Raw genomic sequence first — 20,626 nt, forward strand, 5'->3', positions numbered from 1 at the left:
CTCAGCTAAATGTGATATATTTGACGTTCATGAATTCTTGGGAAACACTATGTTAATCTTTGGAAGAATATAACTTAGAGGGGAAAGTTGGAGACATTGAAGGAGAAAGTTAAAAATAGATTGTGAAAATATAATTAACGGTATATCCTAGATCACTTCAAGAGATATATATGGCTTTAATTAGGATATGACCCCAAATGGTGGTTAATTAATAAGCTGGCTTAGTGAAGATATACACTAAAAGAAACGTAGCTTTTGAAGGCGATTTTTTGCGTAAAAATCCCAAATTTGCACTGTAACAAAAGTAAAGGATTGTAAAGTAGGAGAGGCACATGTATTTATACCCGAATCTATTTTATTATGTTGATTCAAAAGTTACAACCCGTACACAAGTAGTTTGTTATTTAAAAAAACTCAGACTCAAACTCAAGTCTTTAAACATAAGAAGCCATTTTTATAAAGGCCTATTTTTATTATTACTCGATATAGCGCCTAATATATAAAGAGTACCCTAATTAAACCAAAAGACCACGTGTGCCGAGCTGCACTAGCTATTACATTACGCAGTTACGTAATATTATACATAATATTACATACTATAATGTACTTAAGCAGTAACGACGGGCCTAATCCCCTGGTGGGAAGTGGCGAAAAGAGAGGCCTCTTGTCTGTTATACTTGAGCCTCCTTGCTTGCTCTCTCGAGATCTGGTATGAGTTGGCGATCACATCCTCAGGCATAGCCCACATGTACGACACTCTTCCAGCCAATTGGTTCACTTTCGCTCTGTCGTTTGTCTTGAACGACACCCATTCGAATCCTTCGTTTTCGGCCTGTTTCACCAACGCGAAGTTCTGAGGCACTGTCAAGGCCTGGCCCTGGCGGAGCTCACCTTCGAACACTGACCGTCCGTTGTTGTCCACAACCTGACACCTTGCGCGTCCTCTTATCGCGTAGATAATGGTGTGAGCGTTCATGTTGTAGTGTGGTGAGTAAATTGCGTTCTGCAAATTACAAAATATCATCAGCAACAGATTATAAAGTTGTTGCTGTATGTATGTGTATGCGTGTATACTTACGTTGTAGAGGAAGCCTCTCTCGGCGCTGAGTTGGAGATAGCTAAGGATGGGGAGGTTGTAGCTGTTGACGGTGTTGAGGCGACCGGCCTGAGGGCTGAAGACGTCGGCACGTGCGGGGTCACCGATGTTCTCTCTAAGCCTCATGGTGCAGAGATTCTCTTCCAAGCCATTATCACGTCCCTCGCGGCGAGCGTGCTCCCTCTCGGTCTGTTGCAATCCTTGGCGGCGCATCTCCTGCTCTTGTTCCTGGCGAGACCTTTGTGGCTTTACCAAGTCGAGTTTGCCCTCCACTCTGATGATCGAACCCCTGAAGTCGTTCTGGTTCTGAATCTTCCTAGCGGTCTCTGAGTCCACATTGAAGGCCTCTTGAATTAAGTTGACGCTCATTCCGCTGAAAACGTTGTTGGGCAATCCTTGTTGCTCCTTCTCTTCCTCCCGGCGCTGCTGGCTTTCCTCGCTGAATCGTCGTCCTTGCGGCGTCCGTGTGCTCTGGGGGAAATCCTCATGCGGGTTACCGGCAAGGTAGAATCTCTGTAAAATAATAAACGAGCCATATATACGGCGGTACAATTAGCTATAGATTTAATTGTATCACGGTATGTGTTTTTGTAAGACATTTTACTTATGCTTTTATGTATATATTCTCACTCGTGGAAGAAGATCAAGTTGGTTGTCGTTGTTGCTGATGTCAAGTAGGTTGACAGTGACAAGAGGTTGGTCTCCGTCGTTGTAACTCCAGTAAGCCATACCAGCGGGCAATGCGATGATATCTCCTTCTTTGATGTGGCGGGTCTTCTGGTGGCGATCTCTCTGGCTTGATCGGCCGCTTCCGACTGATAGTTGTGCTTCTTCGAATGTCTCGGCGCAGCCTGGGAACATGGTTCCTAGAACACCTCTTCCTAAACGTCCACAAAAACATACACACAATTAGCTATTTAATACTAACACTCGTGTACATATATATATATATACTAATAAAAATGTAAATTATATATAGATACCTCGAATAACGTGGATGAGTTGAGGGCCGTTGGTGTAAGAAGGCAAATGAAGGCCATTAGGCTGAATGGTGAGGCGGAGTAGAGCTACACCAACGCACTGGAACTGCTCATGGTTGGGGTTCCATGACTCAATCATGCCTCCTTCGCACTCCACGCGGTGATCTGGCTCCCGGGCTTCAAGGCTGTTGAGTTGGCACTCGTTTTTGTCCGCGTATTGAGCCGTGCGGCTGCGAGCTGAGCAGCCATGGAAGAAGATGAGCAAGCAAACGGAGAGGGAGAGCAAAAGAGGCTTAGGCGCCATTATGAGTAACAGATTGGTGAAGAGGTTACTACTTGTGGTTTGAGTGAAGTGGTTACGAAGAGGTGTTGGTTTTTATAGTAAGAGAGATAGATGAGAGGGAGAGACACGTATGGAGTTTGGGGTAAGGAATCTATAGACACTCTTCGGTTTGCATGGCTGTTAAACCCTATTTTCTTACACATCATTTAGAGTGAAAGGGCAGGTGGCTTTCCGTTTCAGAAAATAGAAGTGTGCAAATGCGTTTTCTAGTCCTGTCGTAGCCCGTATTTGTTCTTGGTGGGGTTTGATAAATGCCGCTTGGCATGCATATGGCTCCGGAGCTGTGCTGCTACATTCTACGTGTGCTGGGCTTCGTCATGTAAACTTAATGAGGCCCAATATCTTACGAAATTTTGTCATAGTTCACAAAAGGAGAATCGACTTGTATTCTTGTACATTATTTATAGTGTACCTTTAAAGCATAAAATTAATATTCAAAATTCCTATTAAGTTCTGAATGTATATATCGTACTAATCATATATCTCAAAGTATTTGTGCGACCATTGGGATCATAATGGTGTTGGATAAGGATTGTGGTGGTGATCATTTTAATAAAGATTTTAAAAAAAAATCATTCAACATAACAAATTCCGTTCCTAGACAAAAGGGACTGGTCATGATCTTCTCTTTAGCAGGAAAAAGGAAAACACTAACCTAGAAGTCTATACGAAAATGAAAGTTTTTGCTATATAAAATATGTTATATATAAACATAAAGGTAGATTTGGGGGTGCACACATGTTAGGTATTACAGGTTGTCAAAGTGGGCTTTCGGAAAAATGGTACTAAAGCCCACCATCCCATTATTTTTTAATTTATTTCGGATTGAGGTTTCACACTTTTCAGGCAATATTGGACCCTAAAAGTTACCATTAATATTTGCGCTTGCTTCGAGCCTCATAAATATTTTTTTTGGGGAATTTTCATTTTTATGACTTTTATGTCAACACTTTGCAAAAATACTGGGAAATTACTTTTCTTAAAATTTATGGGAAAATTATTTAAAAAAATCTCAAAATTAATAGGAAACAATACAGCTAACAAAATGGGAAGCAAATGCTCCAAGCCCAAAGTTCAATTTGAAAAAACAAGGGTGAATTGGACTGAACACTTCATGATCACTGTGGCACCTCTCAATTACCTCTGAACAGTTCTGGCGACCTTCAACTAAAGCTCTAGCGACAATGATCCCCACCCTTCCAACAACGTTCATCCACGACATCCACAACTTCTTCTTCTTTTGCCGGCAACGTTCAATACTCCTTTCTTCTGCTGCTGAAATGTTTAGATTTTTTTTTTCAGATTTGGAAAGTAACAACTAACATGTCTAAATTTGTAAGTTTTTTTTAAGAAAATGATTACTTATATTATTGCAAATTTAGTTTCTTCTTCTCATGTTGTAGATCAGATTTAGTTTTTTTTTGGATTTTTTTTTTCTTTCTATCTTCAGATCTGCTAAAGGTAATTGGTTAACTCACGTTCCCATATGTGTATTTTTCTGATTTTTTTGAGGTAACTGGTTACCTTAATGAAAATATTGCTTCTTGGCTCCGCCATCGTCACAAAGAATCAGTCTCCCCATCGATTTGAAGCCTCGTTGTGCTCAAAAACTCAACCCAACAACAACCTCTTTCAATCTAGAAACTCAAACCTTAGCCCCGTCGCACCCTATTCGTCTTCAGTCCAGCTCCATCCAAACACTTTCTTCGGTTGACCATTTGACAAGATGAAGAAGAATGGAAGGAGTTTAAAAGTATTTTTTTTGTTATATTCAGCTTTATTTTTAAAATTTGTTAATAAATTTTAACTTTTAGATAAGTAGGGTTTTATAATTTTTAATGAAAAATGTATATTTTAATTTTTTAATTAAAAATATTTATGTTTTTCTAATCAATTAAAATATATTTTAGTTACTTTTATTTTAAAATTAATTAATATAATTTTTTATTTAATACATTTATTTTTAATTATTTAATTAATTCATTAATTAATAAAAACACATCATATTTGAAAATACTTTGACTAAAATCATATTTTGAGTACTATTTTGATCTATTTTAAAAAACACAAGTTCCAAATATTAATTTTTAGTAAACAAATAATGTTGGCCAAAATAGTATTTTTACTACAAAACACACCAACCATCATCTCATAACTTTTACTAAATATTAATATTAATGTCTTCATACTTTCCAGGAGAATGATTCTTCCACCCAACAGATAATTTTTTCTAATAATATAATATAAATTTATGTACTAATTACTGCTACTACTTATAAAATATCTAAATAATTATGTGATATATCTCTACTATATAAAAAGTATATAGATAATGAAAATTCTTAATAGAAATATTCAAAATATTTTAAATATTTAATAGAATATATACCTTTAAAACTAATTAAAAATAGATATTTATTAATTATATTATTATAAATTCAAATTCAAATATTATAAAATATCGTTATTATAATTATATATAATACAAGATTAGATATTTAATAATTATATTTTTAAAAAAAATTAACATTATAAAATATAATTATAACAATAATATATAATACATAATTGTTGTCTGTGTTTTCACCCAAGGACATGTGCCTCTTCTCCGTGAGACAACGCCCAGAGAGATATATCCTCGGGGGATCGATCCAACGATTAGAAGTCGCCCTCCTTGGGTAGTAAGAAGGAGTCGACCTCTTTCCTAGGCCATGTCCCGAGAGACATGAATGTCTTCGTAAGGTTACTTCCCGAGGATGCTTGATGGTCTACGTCTTTTCCTTGCCTCTAGATATATTCCAGGCCGAGGATCTAGTCCTCAGAATCTTTGGAATAGGCCAGATGTCAGCCAATGTGGATTGACTGCCTCAGGAAGACCTGACAACCTTTTTGGGCGATTTGCCTGCAACATTGCCGACGGTACGACTCGAAAATTCGCACTCCCACTACGCCGCTTGACACGGAAGTACGTATAGCATGCCCTGACAGTTCCAGGGGCATGTTCCCCGTAAATTGATTACCTTTCTACAGTGGGCCTCACAAATCTCGCTTAGGTCGTGGGTTTTATTCAATGCGGCTCAATGCATTGAAGTGCATTAATTCCCCCGCTTAAGGGAAGAATGTGTATTAATGATTTATGATTAACATTAATGTCCCCAGTCCCTATAAAGATGGCTGGGAACCTCATTGTAAGGGGTTCGTTTTTTTTTAGAGAAATACTTGTACTCAGAGCAATCTAAACACTACCTGAGAAGATACTGTAGAAGTTTGCAACTACAAGCTTGCAATCTCCCTAATACAAAAGACTCGTGGACTATGGTTCTTTTATAACATGAACCACGTAAAAATATATGTTCATATAACTATTTCTTTAACCTCTTTTATAAACGTTGATAGTGAAAAAGAAAGTCAACAACAATCTTAGATTTTAAAAAAATTATCATTTATATTTAAAGAGAAAATATGTTTTTTTTTATTTAATCTATCTTATATAAATATATATATATTAATATTGAATAACAAAAAATATTACAAATATTTTATATATAGATGTCATGTGTATATAAATAGTATGACTATGTAACTACATACGAAATTAGAATAACATTTATCTTCTATCAAGAATAAACAAATTTATTCTCTAATCATTAAGGTGTAATTTATATAATATTATGAATGTTTTGTACCTTAAATAGGGTAATTTGTGATCTAAAAGATTATCATATACAATGTTTTGGTTTAATTTTTCTTTTAATATGTTTATGTAATTATTTTATATATAATATTATTGATTTATTTGAAATTTATATAACAATCATATAAATTTAATAAAAATAATTAAGAAAGTTTATAAATAAAACTAAACAAACATACATTAGATGTTGCTTGTATCTAGTATATTTATATGCATAGCAAGAAATATTAGAGAAGTGTATGCTTTAAACTACATTTATTAATTTAGTTATTAAAGATAAAATATTGTGACTGATAAATTATTTATTAATGATTATGTATTTGCGCCTAAATATTATTTTATAATTATAATAAATTTTTAGTTGAAAAAAATGCATTTATTCACAAAATATTTGTGTTTTAAAAGAGAAATGTTAATGGGCACTAGTGGTGCCCAACACCATATGAAATTGACATAATGTTATTGGTGGAATTCAATATTGGGACCCACACAATTTAGTTTAATAATAAATACGAAGTATTGCTAATCAATCGTGAAGAACCATCTTATGTGGTGTTTGACACCTTAGCTCATCTCCAATGCAAAATATAAATTTTGTGCCAAATTTAACACAAAAAATGAGTTAATGCTATATGTTATACCCAGATTTCGAGCCATAAGAATTGTGACCTCGAAAGCTGGATTCGTAATATCTGGAACACGTCCGAAGTCTAGGCATCGAGCCTGCGAAGCAGAGACGACTTCGAAGATGGTAGCCTCGGGATACTCACAAGCTCGAAAGACAGACCCCGAAGTACATCTGTTCTTGGGTGGCCTCGGATTAGGGCTCCGAGCCTGACACCCGTATGAGCTCGAAGTCATGTGATCTCGGGAAGATGCTATAGCTCGAAAGTCAATAAGATACCTGGGTGAATAGGGCATTGGCGATATAAGATATTAACTTTGAATATATTGGTGAGTCATCAACGAGAGACGCAGTCCACATTGATTGCTATATATCCCCTATAATCAAGGGATATTAATTGTTCAGTTATATGCCCCCTGATCTTCAGGGGACGTTTCCTTGTATATAGGATTACTGTATATACAGAATAACTTCCCAAAATATGTGGGATAGTATTATGAAATCTTCTCTATAAATAGAGAGGTCATGCACCATTGTAAAGGACCGAATTTTTGTGATCTTGAGAGAAACTCTGGAGAATTCATCCTTGAAGAATTTTCAGAGATCATCTTAAGTTTAATAACAAAGACTCGTGGACTAGGAAGATTTAACTGCTGAACCACGTAAAAAATCTCGTTTGTGTTATCGTATTTTTATTGGCCATAACTGATTATTGTTTTCGTGCTCTTATTTCACTGTGGACGAAAAACAGCGTCAATAGTTTGGTGCTTTCATTGAGAGCCTTAAGCATCCAGTCCCTGAACAAGTTATGGCCGATAATAATCAAAATGTTCCTGAAGAAAATTATCCAAGACGTCCTGGGAAACAGCCGATGGAAAACCCAGATGTTGAAGAAAGAAGTGGATCCTCCGATTCTCGGGGACCACCCGCTCCACCAAGATATGAGGATATGTATTACAATCCTGAGCGATATGTTCCCATTGTGGAACTTGAGAACCGGCAGCTGAAACAGCAGTTGGCAGAAGCCAACAAGCGGAATGAGGAGTTAGCAAGAATAGCCGCAGAGGCGCAGGTGGCTCAGCCCCCGCCACCGCATGAAAACCAAGCTCCTCCTCCTAGGGACGTGCATGTCCCTCCCCGCAGGCCCCATGGGCGTCCGCGAAAGAATGCTGCCACAAGGAGGCCGGCACAACCTCCGGCGCCAGCAGAGCCATCCACTCCCCCTAGGCCCCAGAGAAGTACCCAGGCTAGGGCCCCGGTTAATCCACCTGTGGAAGTACCTGGGAGAACTGAGAACAACCGAGCCCCTGCAGAGGCACGGACTCAAGTCCCTGGGGGCGCACCAAACGCAACCAACCCATCTCAGGCAAACTCCAGACCATCTAGGCCGCGAAGTGGGTGGCAGCCACCGTCACCCATACGGTTCCCTCCAACACCTATAAGATATCCTTCACCTCCTCGCAGGAATACACAACCAGTTTGAGGTCAGGACGAAAGGCGTGCAGAGAGGAGACAAGGAAACAAGGGAACTTTTTAGGAGCAGAGAGGTGCCCTATCTGAAAAGAGTCAAATATCTCGGTCTCGCACGACGGAAACGAGGCGGCATGGAAAAGTACCATCTCGAAATAACCATGCGACAAGTTTTACTAGTGACGACTCTGGAGATATCAGATCGGTCAGCATGCATGATCAAGGTCGTAAGAATACTGGGGGCCGCAGGAATCGCTCCGACCTACGAGAACATTTGAATCAAAGTCGGGGTAATGTTGACTCGATAAACCCGGACCTGAGGGATCGCTTAAATATGCGTAAAGATCCCCTACGGAGGCGCGAGCCTGGAATTGTGATCGACGACAACCGATTCCAGACAGTACCCCACGCGGACCCAGTCCAGGAAAGAATTGATCAGCTGGAAAAGGCCTTTAGGCTTTTGAAAAACGGGCAAGGACAGGATCGATATGAAGTTTCTGATAAGGAGCTTGAACCGTTTGCTCCCCATATTTCCAACACTCCATTTCCCCAAGGGTTTCGGATCCCTCACGTCCCAACGTTTGAGGGAAAGACCGACCCGTATAGCCATCTGAGTACGTTCAACACCATAATGAGAGCCAGTAACATGGGTTATGAGCTCAGATGCATGTTATTTCCACCATCATTGACAGGACCGGCCAAAAGCTGGTTCGAAAAATATAAGAGACACTCAATAACTTCTTGGGAGCAGCTGTCTAAAGACTTCAAGAAGCAGTTCAGAGCCATGATGGGGGTTAGACCTGAGGCGTCAACCCTAACTAATGTTCAGCAACAGTCAGGAGAGACATTAAAAAGTTATCTTACAAGGTTCAATTTGGAAGTTGCCCGAGCTCGGAACGTGGATGACAGCGGTCACCTGATGGCTGTCCAAGCCGGAGTAATGCCAGGAAGTGCCCTCTGGGACGACATGCAGAGAAAACCGGTGAGGTCCCTAACCGAGTTTAACAGACGAGCACAGAGGTTTGTCAATGTAGAGGAAGCGAGGTCGACACTTAATGTGACTTCCCAACCCGAGACTACAACGACAAACGTAAACTCTGCCTCAACCTCGGCGGACCCATTAACTTCAAAACCTGCTGTGGAAAACCCTTCCAAGAGAAAAAATAATGAAGGGAGTAACCCCGAGGCCGAAGGAGGAAAGAAAAAGAAGGGGGAGAGATATTTCTCCGTGTACAGAGTGTACACTGAGCTCAACGAGTCTCGGGATAACATATACCTGGCTAATGAAAACCAGGTCCCCTTCAGGCGTCCGGACCCAATGAGAAATCAGAAGTCCAAGAGGGACTCCAGCAAGTATTGCCGATTTCACAGAGACACCGGGCATACTACTGATGAATGTCGACAGCTGAAAGACAAGATCGAAGGATTGATCTCGAGAGGTTACTTTAGACAGTATGTCAAGAACCAGAGTAATAATCAGGCGACCGCGAACCAGAGAGCAGCCGCGTCGCAGCCCACGCAAAAAAATAATTCCCGAGCTAGGGAAGAAGATAGGCTCCCACCGATAGATGCAGAAGACGTGATAACCATCTCGGGAGGGCCTCATCCTGCAGGCACGGGCAGAAATTCCCAAAAGAGATACGTCAACGAGTTGAAGACTGGGGACGGGACTCCCTATGAACCCGAACCTAGAGCTCCAAAGAGTTAGAGGATTGAATCCCAACCAATAACCTTCACTGAGGAAGACGAGTCCCATGTTCAGTTTCCTCACCATGATCCGTTGGTCATCACTCTCCAGCTGGCTAATAAAAGGGTCCACCGAGTTCTCATAGACAATGGGAGCTCAACTAACATTCTCTATAGGGCAACCCTCGAAAAGATGGGACTCTCCCTTCGCGACCTGAAAGCGTGTGCGACTACTTTATATGGTTTTTCAGGAGATGGGACCGCCTGCATGGGATCCATCGAGCTCCCCATAACCATGGGAGATTACCCGGTCTCAGTAACCAAGATGGTGGAGTTCGTGGTAGTGGACCTACCTTCAGCCTACAATGTGCTGCTCGGGAGACCCGCCATGGTTGGGCTGGGGGCAGTCACATCAGTAAGGCATCTGGCCCTTAAGTTCCTGACCCCTAGCGGCGTCGGGACATTAAAGGGGGATCAGTTAGCTGGGAGGGAGTGCTACAACATTTCCTTAAGAGGAAAGAAACAGACGAGCGCACAAGCACTCGTCATTATTCAAAATAAAGACGGGACGGTATTAGAGATTGATGAAGAGATCGATCCAAGGGTTGAGGAGAAAGATGACCTCGAACCCTTAGAAGAGCTCGAAGAAATTCAGCTCGAGGAAACCGATCCCTCGAAGAAGGTAAAGGTTGGAAAACACCTCCAGGAAGAAATAAAATAGCAACTAATTTGCTTTTTAAAGAAAAACCAGGATGTCTTCGCATGGTCACATTCGGACATGGTGGGGATAAGTCCGAATATAGCAAGCCACACATTAAACATAGACAAAAGCTTCCCTCCGAAGCAACAAAAGCGAAGACAGCTGGATGAAGACAGAAAGAAGGCACTGAAGGAGGAGGTTGACAGGTTAAAAGCAAACCGATTCATTAGGGATGCCTTTTACCTTGGCTGGGTAGCCAATCCGGTGTTGGTCCCAAAACCTAATGGGACTTGGCGGACCTGTATTGACTATTCGGACCTCAACAAAGCTTGCCCGAAAGACTGTTTTCCATTACCAAGGATTGACCAGCTCGTGGATGCCACGGCGGGGCATGGACTGATGTCGTTCATGGATGCCTATTCTGGATATAACCATATTCCCATGCATGCCCCCGACCAAGAACATACGAGCTTCATAACGGATAAGGGGCTATACTGTTATAATGTCATGCCATTCGGGCTCAAAAATGCTGGGGCCACGTACCAGCGGCTCGTGAACATGATGTTTTTAGAATAGATAGGGAAAAACATGGAAGTTTATGTTGACGACATGCTTGTCAAGTCTCAACTTAACAATAACCATGTTGATGACCTCGAAGAGTGCTTTGGCGTGCTCCGAAAGTATAACATGAAACTAAATCCCCAGAAGTGTACTTTCGGAGTATCTTCAGGAAAATTCCTGGGCTTTATCGTGAATGCTCGTGGAATAGAAGCCAACCCCGATAAGATCCAGGCCCTGATTGACATGCCCTCACCTCGAAGACACAAGGATGTCCAAAGTTTGACCGGCAAGATGGCGGCCCTAAGTAGGTTCATTTCAAAATCTACGGATCGTTGTCTTCTGTTTTTCAACCTTTTGAGGGGAGGTAAGAAATTTGAATGGACGAAGGAGTGCGAGCTGGCTTTCCAGGAGGTCAAAAGGCACCTTGCAGAACCCCCCATCTTGTCAAAACCTGTTACGGGAGAAGTACTGTACCTATACCTATCCACCACCGAACACGCGATAAGCGCAGTGCTCGTGCGAGAAGAAGAGAAGGTACAGAGACACATTTATTACATCAGTAAAAGGTTACTGGGGGCAGAATCGAGGTACCCCTTGATGGAGAAGCTGGCTCTCAGCTTAATTCATTAATCTCGTAAACTTTGACCCTACTTTCAGGCGCATCCCATCCATGTGTTGACTGATCAACCACTTAGGCAAGTCCTGTCTAAACCAGAGGCTTCAAGTCGACTTCTTAAATGGGCGGTCGAACTCAGACAGTTCGAAATCACCTACCACCCGAGGATGACCATTAGGGCACAGGCATTGGCAGACCTTATAGTGGAATGTACAGGCATGGCCAATGACGAGGTTATAACCCCGACCCACGAGCTGTGGAAACTTTACGTCGACGACTCATCTAATGAAAATGGATCGGGGGCAGGGGTCATTTTAATTACCCCCGCAGGGAGCAGATTTCATTATGCCTTAAGATTTGGCTTCAAAGCGTCGAATAATGAGGCCGAATACGAGGCTTTACTGGCGGGACTACGCATAGCCAAAGAGCTCAAAGCCAAAGCTATACACTACTACAACGACTCCCAGCTCGTGGTTAATCAAATCTTGGGAGAATACCAGGCTCATGGCACGAGAATGGCAGCTTATTTAGAGAAGGCAAAATCCGCATTAGAGCGTTTCGAGTTTTATGCGATCGAACAGGTTCCCCGAGAGCGGAACTTAAATGCAGATGCTTTAGCTCGGCTTGCCACCTCCGCTGAGAATGATGAACTAAACGTTGTGCCCATAGAACACCTATCGACACCTAGCATTAACGAGCCAGAGGAGGAAGACGTGTGTATGATTGAATCCGAGCCCACCTAGATGACCCCGATAGTGGAATATCTCGAGACCGGCGTTCTGCCAAAAGACCGAAACCAGGCTCGAAAGTTAATGTATTAGCTTCCCAGATACACCATGTTAGCGGAAAACTATATAGAAGGGGGTATTCCATGCCATTACTACGGTGCGTAACTCCACCCGAAGCCAAGAAGATCATCGAAGAAATTCATGAAGGGTTCTGTGGAGACCATACCGGGGGGCATAGCCTGTCCAAGAAAATCATACGCCAAGGATATTTCTGGCCCACCATTAAATCGGATTCTTTCGAGTATGTAAGGAAATGCGACAAATGCCAGAGATTCGCCACGGTTCCTCGAGCTCCACCATCCGAGCTGACCATGTTGACATCCCCATGGCCATTCGCGGTATGGGGAATCGATCTCATAGGCTCTCTCCCAACTGGCAAGGGCGGTGTAAAATATGTTGTAGTCGATGTGGATTACTTCACAAAGTGGAAGAAGGCTGAACCGTTGGCAACAATAACTTCCAAGAAGGTCCTTGACTTCGTGGTAAAAAACATCGTATGCCAATATGGGGTGCCAAGGAAGATTGTATCCGACAACGGAACCCAGTTCGATAGCGACTTGTTTACCAACTTTTGTGAAAAGAATGGAATAATAAAGAGTTTTTCGTCAGTAGCTCATCCTCAGACGAATGGCCAGGTCGAGGCTGTAAACAAAACTCTCAAGAGTTCACTAAAGAAAAAGTTGGAGGAAGCAAAGGGACATTGGCCCGAAGAATTGCCCCAAGTCCTATGGGGATATAGGACCATAGCTCGAACATCAACGGGGCATACCCTGTTCTCCCTAGCTTACGGTTGCGAGGCAATGTTGCCTATCGAGGTCGAAATTCTGACAATCCGCACTCATATTTACGACCAAAACTCGAACCACACTCAACTCGAAGAAACCTTAGACTTGATTGAAGAAAAAAGAAACGAAGCTCAGTTGAGGAACGCTGCCTACTAGCAACGAGCTACCAGGTATTTCAACAAGAGGGTGCGAGATCGAAAATTCGGTGTGGGAGATCTGGTGTTGAGACGCGTATTTTTGGCAACACGAGATCCAGCAGCTGGTGTGCTCGGGCCAAATTGGGAAGGACCATACCAGATAGAGTCAGTCATCCAGCCCAGTGTTTATAAACTAGCAAGGTTGGATGGGAGCCTGGTACCGCGAGCATGGAATGGCGAGCACCTAAGACCTTACTATCAATAGTATAGGAAGAGTGTTGCATGTAACCATGATTGTTTATCTGTACTAATTTGTCTACTTTTGAATTCCATCAAATAAAGATCTATTTCGTTCAATATGTTATATCTCTTTTTATTTTTGTAATCTCTCTTAATTTAATAACCTATGGTCACACTCATAGGATATTAAGGGGGCATCATTGGTATATATACCATGAACTTGAAAAATAAAATAACACGCACGAAATAGACGCAAGTGTAACCAGAAGCGCGAAGTGTTTAGATGTAACCAGATACGCGAGCTCAGATAGTTTGGACGTAACCAAATTATCAAAAGATAAAAATGTTTGAATATAACCAAATATGTGAACTAGATTAAAAACACAAGTGTATGGATTATAAACCAAACACGACCTTAATAGGTTTGGAACAAACGAGCTAAAAATAATCGACGATAAGTTGGAATCTAAACCTACTTCGAGATAAGTCGAGCTCTGAGACCATGAAATTCCCCCATCTTCAGAAGAGGCGGGGGGAGTACCTTCCCTATAGGTGGACGTCAACCTCGAGAGGTCCCTATAGTCATTGGTCCCGTATTGGACGGCTATCCCGTCCCACACCCCGTTCAGACTGTACATGGTGTCATACTTCCCGAGCCAACTATCAAACCTATGAACTCGGTCGTCTACCCAAGTCCATATATAGAAGTGGTCCCTATCATCCGGGCACAAAACTAACCTATCGGGTTTGTGCTTTAATAAGGTGGGGGACCACATTTTCGAGCTAAGGATGACTTTACCTTGATCATCCGAGTCTGAGCTCGAGGCTTCATCGTTAGCCTCGTTCCCCGATGGCGGGCTTCTTCGGCGGCTGGAGGCGAGGGCCTCACCTCTCTCCTTGGAGGGAGGATGCCTGTGGGCAAAGGCACAAGCTCCCAGGGGTCGTACTTTTTATTGGACCAGTCCGAGGTGGACTGGCCATCTCCCAAAAGCTCGCAAGCTCGAAGCTTACTATAATGCCCCAAATTTCCTAATAAGGTTTGGGACCTTGATTAGGAGGCCGGGAGGGCCATAATTGATTTATTATAATATTTAATGATTATATGCATGTTTACATGAATTAAATTATTATATGATGGTGAATTCATGCATATGGGCTCATATGTTAACTATGAGGGTAATTTGGTAATTTGGCCACTGTGGGCGTAATTGTATATTTTGGGTGTGTGATTGTGATTAGTTAATATAGCCACATTATAAGGTGGATTGGTTCGAGCTTATCGACATGAGACGATCATGAGATGCAAGTGTTCGGTCTAGTCATAACGGGTTTAGTTCGGGGCTCGGGGTGAGTCTCGGGGTGGAATTGATGATTAGAGCATTACCGAGAATTAAAGGGTAACGGGATGTGATTTATTGGCATTTGAGAATGTTGATAATAGCGGGAATTGGAGAGCGTTAATTATAATTAACGGTATAGGTTGGAAATAGCAAATTTACCCTTGGGGGTGTTTAGAAGCTTTTAAATTGGTCTAGGGGCATTATGGTCTTTTGACCTTAAGGATTTATATCAGCTCATTTAGTTTGGAAGGCTGTGGAGAAGTGTAAAATAGAGCATCAACCTCATCTCTTTCTCTCCCTCCCGTACATGTTCCACCCTTCACTTCCCTTTGAATTTTGAGAGGCCAAATTGAGGAGTTAAGCTAGGAGATCAAAGGTGGGAGCCTAGGAACTAGGTTCAGCCATGAAAGGGGATTCGAAATCAAGTTTGAGGTAAGTTCCAGCCATGAGTTTCATGGTATACCTTGTTTTTCTATTAAGTTTTCAGTTGAGGATTTTGATGTGTTAGTTGTGTATTAATGGAAGTTCTTGAGTTTGGGAACTTGGGTTTTGATGAGGGGGAGTTATGGGTGATGTTTGGAGGTTTAAATGAGTATTTGGAAGAGGTTTTGAGTTGATTTGAAGGGCTGGTTTGAGAGGAAAAACGCAGAGGAGTTTGCTGGTGCGTTGCTAGTTTTTGGGCTGTCAGGGTAATGAGCCGCGGCCTACGGTGGTTTCTGAGGCAATTATGCCTCTGTCAGGGGGATGAGCCGCGGCATGGCTATGGTGAGCCGCGGCCCATCAAGGCAGATTTGGCCAAAAATGGGTTTTTGGCCTAGGGATGCTAGCTTAAGGCCTCGGGGTTGATCCTAGTACCCGGTTAAGTGGGGATTGATGTCCCGGAGGCTAGATATTGGTTTGGAAACTTATGTTGACCATTTTTATTGATGGTATCTTATATTTGGTTATGACTAGGTGACCGCTAAAGGACTAAAGATTGATCGTTCTCAAGGGTCGTTCTTTAAATCATTCTAGCTCGAATTTGAGGTAAGAAAACTGCACCCTGTGTATATGTATGACGTGCATGGCTATTATGATGCATGTTGGTTGATTACTGTGTATGACATGCGTGGTTATTATTGATTCATGTCTGTTGATTATTATGTATGACATGCATGGCTATTCTTGATGCATGTTGGTTGACTATTAAACATGACATGCATGGCTGTTATTGGTGCATGTTGGATTGCTGGATATATTGCATATGATGCATGAGAAACATGTGATTAGGACATGCTTTGTATACCGGGTATGATATGTTGGGGTTTTATGCCCTAATTAAAACCCAAATTCTTTGTAATCTCATTTTATTATCAATAAAAGAATAGAAATCATTTTTTGACTTGGTCAATCACTTTGCTCACATGTTTTATTTTCATGATTATTTGTTTAATATAAACTTCTATTAAATCCCGAGCAAATAGCTAATCTTATTTATAGTGACGTAATCACAGTGGAATATAAATATGATTATATGTTCAAAATAAGTTAGTCCTAAGATTAGTCAGTGCACCGAATTTACACTGACTTGCCAATCTACGATATGATCTACTTACACATTACAGTGTTATGTTCTTTCCAGAACATTGGCAAAGTAGATAAAATCAGATGTATATGTTACATCGGACAGGACCGATATTGACAGTTGATAAGATAAGAAAACATGACGTTATTATCTATTCTAATCATATCATATAGTTGACCATAGATCAATTCAATCTCAATTGTGAGTGGTTAGTATTCTAACTGATTGTATTATTTGAGTTCTTTGACTTGTTCGTTACCAGCTTACCCTACGGACTAGCCCATACTTACATCTTGGGAACTCGGTAGTATAATTGAATGGGAGTGTTAATCATAGATATGAACATCTATAGCTTCTGATGAAGAAGTGAAACGATGGTTTCCTTTTAGTTTGGTTCAAGGTGTTAAATGATAGAGATCTCATTTCAGTAATTAAATTAGTTTACTGAAATATCATTTACAAGGAACTAAGTGTTTTAAGGATAAAATACAATGAGGGGTAAAACGGTATTTTAGTCCTATCTCATTGTAGACCGTCTATAGAGGATTGAGTGACAATTATGGTTGTAACAATGGATAATTAATAGCGTATCTATATTTGTTATAGAGCGTTCTATGAATTCAAGAGTGCAATTCCAAGTCTATAGTGGAGTCACGAGGAATTAATAAGTTAGTAAATTTATTTGTTAGATTTATGATAACTTATTGGAGCTTGATTTCATAGGCCCATGGTCCCCATCGTACCTTGGATAAAATCATGTAGATAGTCTCAATTAATTGATTTAATTATCAATTAGAATTATCAAAGTTGACCAGGTCAATTTTGGATAGTTTCACAGAGTTGTGTAATTTTGAGAAGAAAAGAGAAATTATGGCAGATTTATTAATTAAGATAAATTGGTATCTAAATTAATAAATAAATTTAAATCAAGGTTCAAATTATAAATAATTAATTTGATAAAGGATTTAAATAATTATTTAATTAATTAAATCAATAGAAAATAATACAGGCCTTGATTTTAAGTCCAATGGGCTTATAATCAAATGAGAAATTTCACGGGCCTATAGCCCATGATAATTTCGACCTAGGGCTTCAAAATGGCTGTTATTTTATTGATTTTTTAATTAAATTAAATGTCCTAATTGAGTCTATAAAAGGAGTGCTTAGAGAGAAGATTTTAGAGACGGCAGATAAGTTACAAGTCAGATTTTTTGATAGTTTTATATTCTCTCTAAACACAAGTCTTTTTCTAAGCCACTTTGTTATTTTCTCTTCTTCTCTCTATATCTATCTCATATGTTGAGAATTGCCCACACTAGTCTAGGTGGTTCTAAGGATACATTGGAAGATCGTGAAGAAAATAGAAGATCGGTTCAGTTTCTTGATAATACTCTGCAACAGAAAGGATACAAGAGTTAGAGAAACTGAAGGAAGGACTCTTAATTCCGCTGCGTATACTGTAAGTATTATATTATTTGTTTCTCTTTGAATTCAATTTTAGAAACATGTTTTAGGCTATCTCGTATTAATTTGTTTAATATTAGATATACATGAAAATAAATAAAGATCATGTATAAGTTTTTTCCAACATGATATTGTTCAGAGCTTGAGCCTCTGTGGTTGTGCATGGTCCTAATTGTACTGGTATCTGTTTCGTAAGCATGCTAAATACCTTGTTTATGGATATTGAACATGTGGTATACGATTGGTGGCATGACTTGCTTGTGTATGGCACTGACTAGTCAGGGACCGACTAGAAAGTCGAGAATCACGCATTGAATGGCTCTATGGCATTAATGCTAGACCGGCCCTAGGGTCGAAGAACTTATAAGCGCTTGCCTGGTCTACGACCAGATGACTATAGCCAAGGTACATGACCCCGATGACCGTTTGTCACATGGCTAAGGGACGTTGTCCATAGTTTCGACTCTAGAGTCGTGAGGAAGGTTATGTTGGTGACTAATCACCTTGCACCTGTCCTAATCAAACTTAAGAAAGAATCACTTATCGGTTAAGCCCTGGTGACCCTATCGTCACATGGCTAGAGGGAGCGATGCTCATTATTGTGACTTTTGGCTATTGTCACCTATTTGCTTGGACTGATAGTCCTGAATGGTTATTATGATCGTTGTTGATATTATATCATGCTCTATGGTGTTTTCTTGCTGGGCTTTGGCTCACGGGTGCTACGTGGTGCAGGTAAAGGCAAGAGGAAGCTGGACCATCCTTGAGTTGGAGAGCTTAAGTGATGGCGTGTACATATGCAGCTGCTCGTCCGCCACGACCGAGGTTTAAAGTGGAACTAGGGTTGAACCCTGTTTTGCCGCTTAGAACGGCCTGTTGTAAATATTTTTCTGTAATAGACTCTGAAATTATATTTTCGGGATCCCAAAGTATATATATATTAAACGTTCTAGTGAAACGTTACATCTTAACCAAAATGTTTAATCCCTAAACCGCTAATCATACTTAGTTCACGATTTTGGCCAAACGACTCGATTAGCGAGTTTAGCACTGTTTACAAGGCACACCGTAACGGTCCCAGGAGTTGGGGCGTTACACTTACTGTCATGCAAAAGGTATGAGAGAGACTTCCTGCCGTAAGGGAGTTGGAGCAGAGTCTCTCTATGCTCCTTCATTGCGTCGTCGGGAGTAGGACAGTGAAAATTGGCTGGAAAATAAGACACATTTCAACTAAGTACAAACCTACAAACAAAAGCCCGAGCACAGAGATAAAGAAGGTTGGAGTACTTACGAATCCGTCTGAATGAGTAGCATCGAGACGGGGACAAGCCATCTGTCCCGAAGAAGGCTTTCTTAAAGTCAGGTGGATGGTTAGGAAGGTCCTCAAACACCTTTTTCTCTTTGGGATAGCTCGAGAGATAGTAGAAGTCGTCCCCTCCCCGAGCTTGGAAGGGGTTGCTTTTCAGACAGAAGAGATATAAAATCTCCTGTGGTGAAGGTCCTTTCCACTTCAACTCGTGGTATAACGACCTCAGGGCAGACAAAACCCTGTAAGAATTAGTGTTGAGCTGGAACGGGGCCAACCCAACAAAGTCCGTGAAGTCCTTGAAGAAAGACTTCAGAGGCAGTAGCGCTCCTGCCTTCATGTGCTCCTGGCTCCATGCCGCATACCTCAGCTTGTTGTCAGGGTTTCCGTTCCCTGGAGCGTAGCAGCTTTGTTCATTAGAGGTTGGAGCTCGACACCTTAAGGAGCTTGACAACTTGAGGCCATGGAAGACCAGGATATCAGTTACCTGATTTATCGAGGTAACCGAGCTCCAGTAGTGCTCGGCCTCGAAGAATTCTATAATGCCCCGAATTTCCTAATAAGGTTTAGGACTTTAATTAGGAGGCCGAGAGGGCCATAATTGATCTATTATGCTATTTAATAATCATATGTATGTTCATGTGAATTATATTATTATATGGTGGTAAATGCATGCATATGGGAGTATTTATAGTTATGAGGGCATTTTGGTAATTTGGCCTGTTGAGGGCATATTTGTAAATTGGGTGCATATCGTAATTTGTGAATGAGATTTTATTATTATGGAGATATATTTGAGCTATTCGACATGAGACGGTTGTATATAATGGATTAGCGGTTCTGTCATAACGGGGTCAGTTTCGGGGTAATAGAAATGTTTATTTGGTGATGGATTGGGAGTATTTGAGATCAGGATGGAATTCTGGAAGTTTTGACTATAGTATCCCCGGGGGTGTTTTCGGGACCCCGAGCACTAGGTTTTATTTGAGGTTACTTAAGCTTGAAGTAGCTTGTCAGATAAGAACGTACATTAGGAAACCTCTCGTTCTCTCTCTCGACGGTCCGTTTTACCGTTTGAGCTTTTTCGAAGATATCTTGAGTTCTAGGAGTCGGAATCAAGCGAGGGTCGAGGCATAGCGATCCTAGGAAAGAATAGAAGCTTCTTAGCCGAAGGATTTGACGGAAAACAACCCAATGAAAGGTAGTTGAAGTTTAAGTTTTGAGTTATTTC

The 20,626-nt window shown here is 41.0% G+C and overlaps 1 protein-coding gene across 1 annotated transcript; it reads right to left on the reverse strand.

The window, feature by feature from the left end:
* Positions 1-335: 335 nt before the first annotated feature.
* LOC133804925 (prunin 1 Pru du 6.0101-like) lies at positions 336-2,411 on the reverse strand. Its single transcript, XM_062243316.1, has 4 exons — positions 2,080-2,411; positions 1,727-1,977; positions 1,079-1,609; positions 336-1,003 (listed from the first exon to the last, which is right to left on the reverse strand). Exons 1-4 carry the CDS (start codon positions 2,378-2,380, stop codon positions 608-610), a joined length of 1,479 nt encoding a protein of 492 aa, XP_062099300.1. The 5' UTR covers positions 2,381-2,411; the 3' UTR covers positions 336-607.
* Between the last annotated feature and the right edge of the window lie 18,215 nt (positions 2,412-20,626).

Source organism: Humulus lupulus, chromosome 1 (genome assembly GCF_963169125.1).
Source record: "Humulus lupulus chromosome 1, drHumLupu1.1, whole genome shotgun sequence".
Classification (NCBI taxonomy): Eukaryota; Viridiplantae; Streptophyta; class Magnoliopsida; order Rosales; family Cannabaceae; genus Humulus; species Humulus lupulus.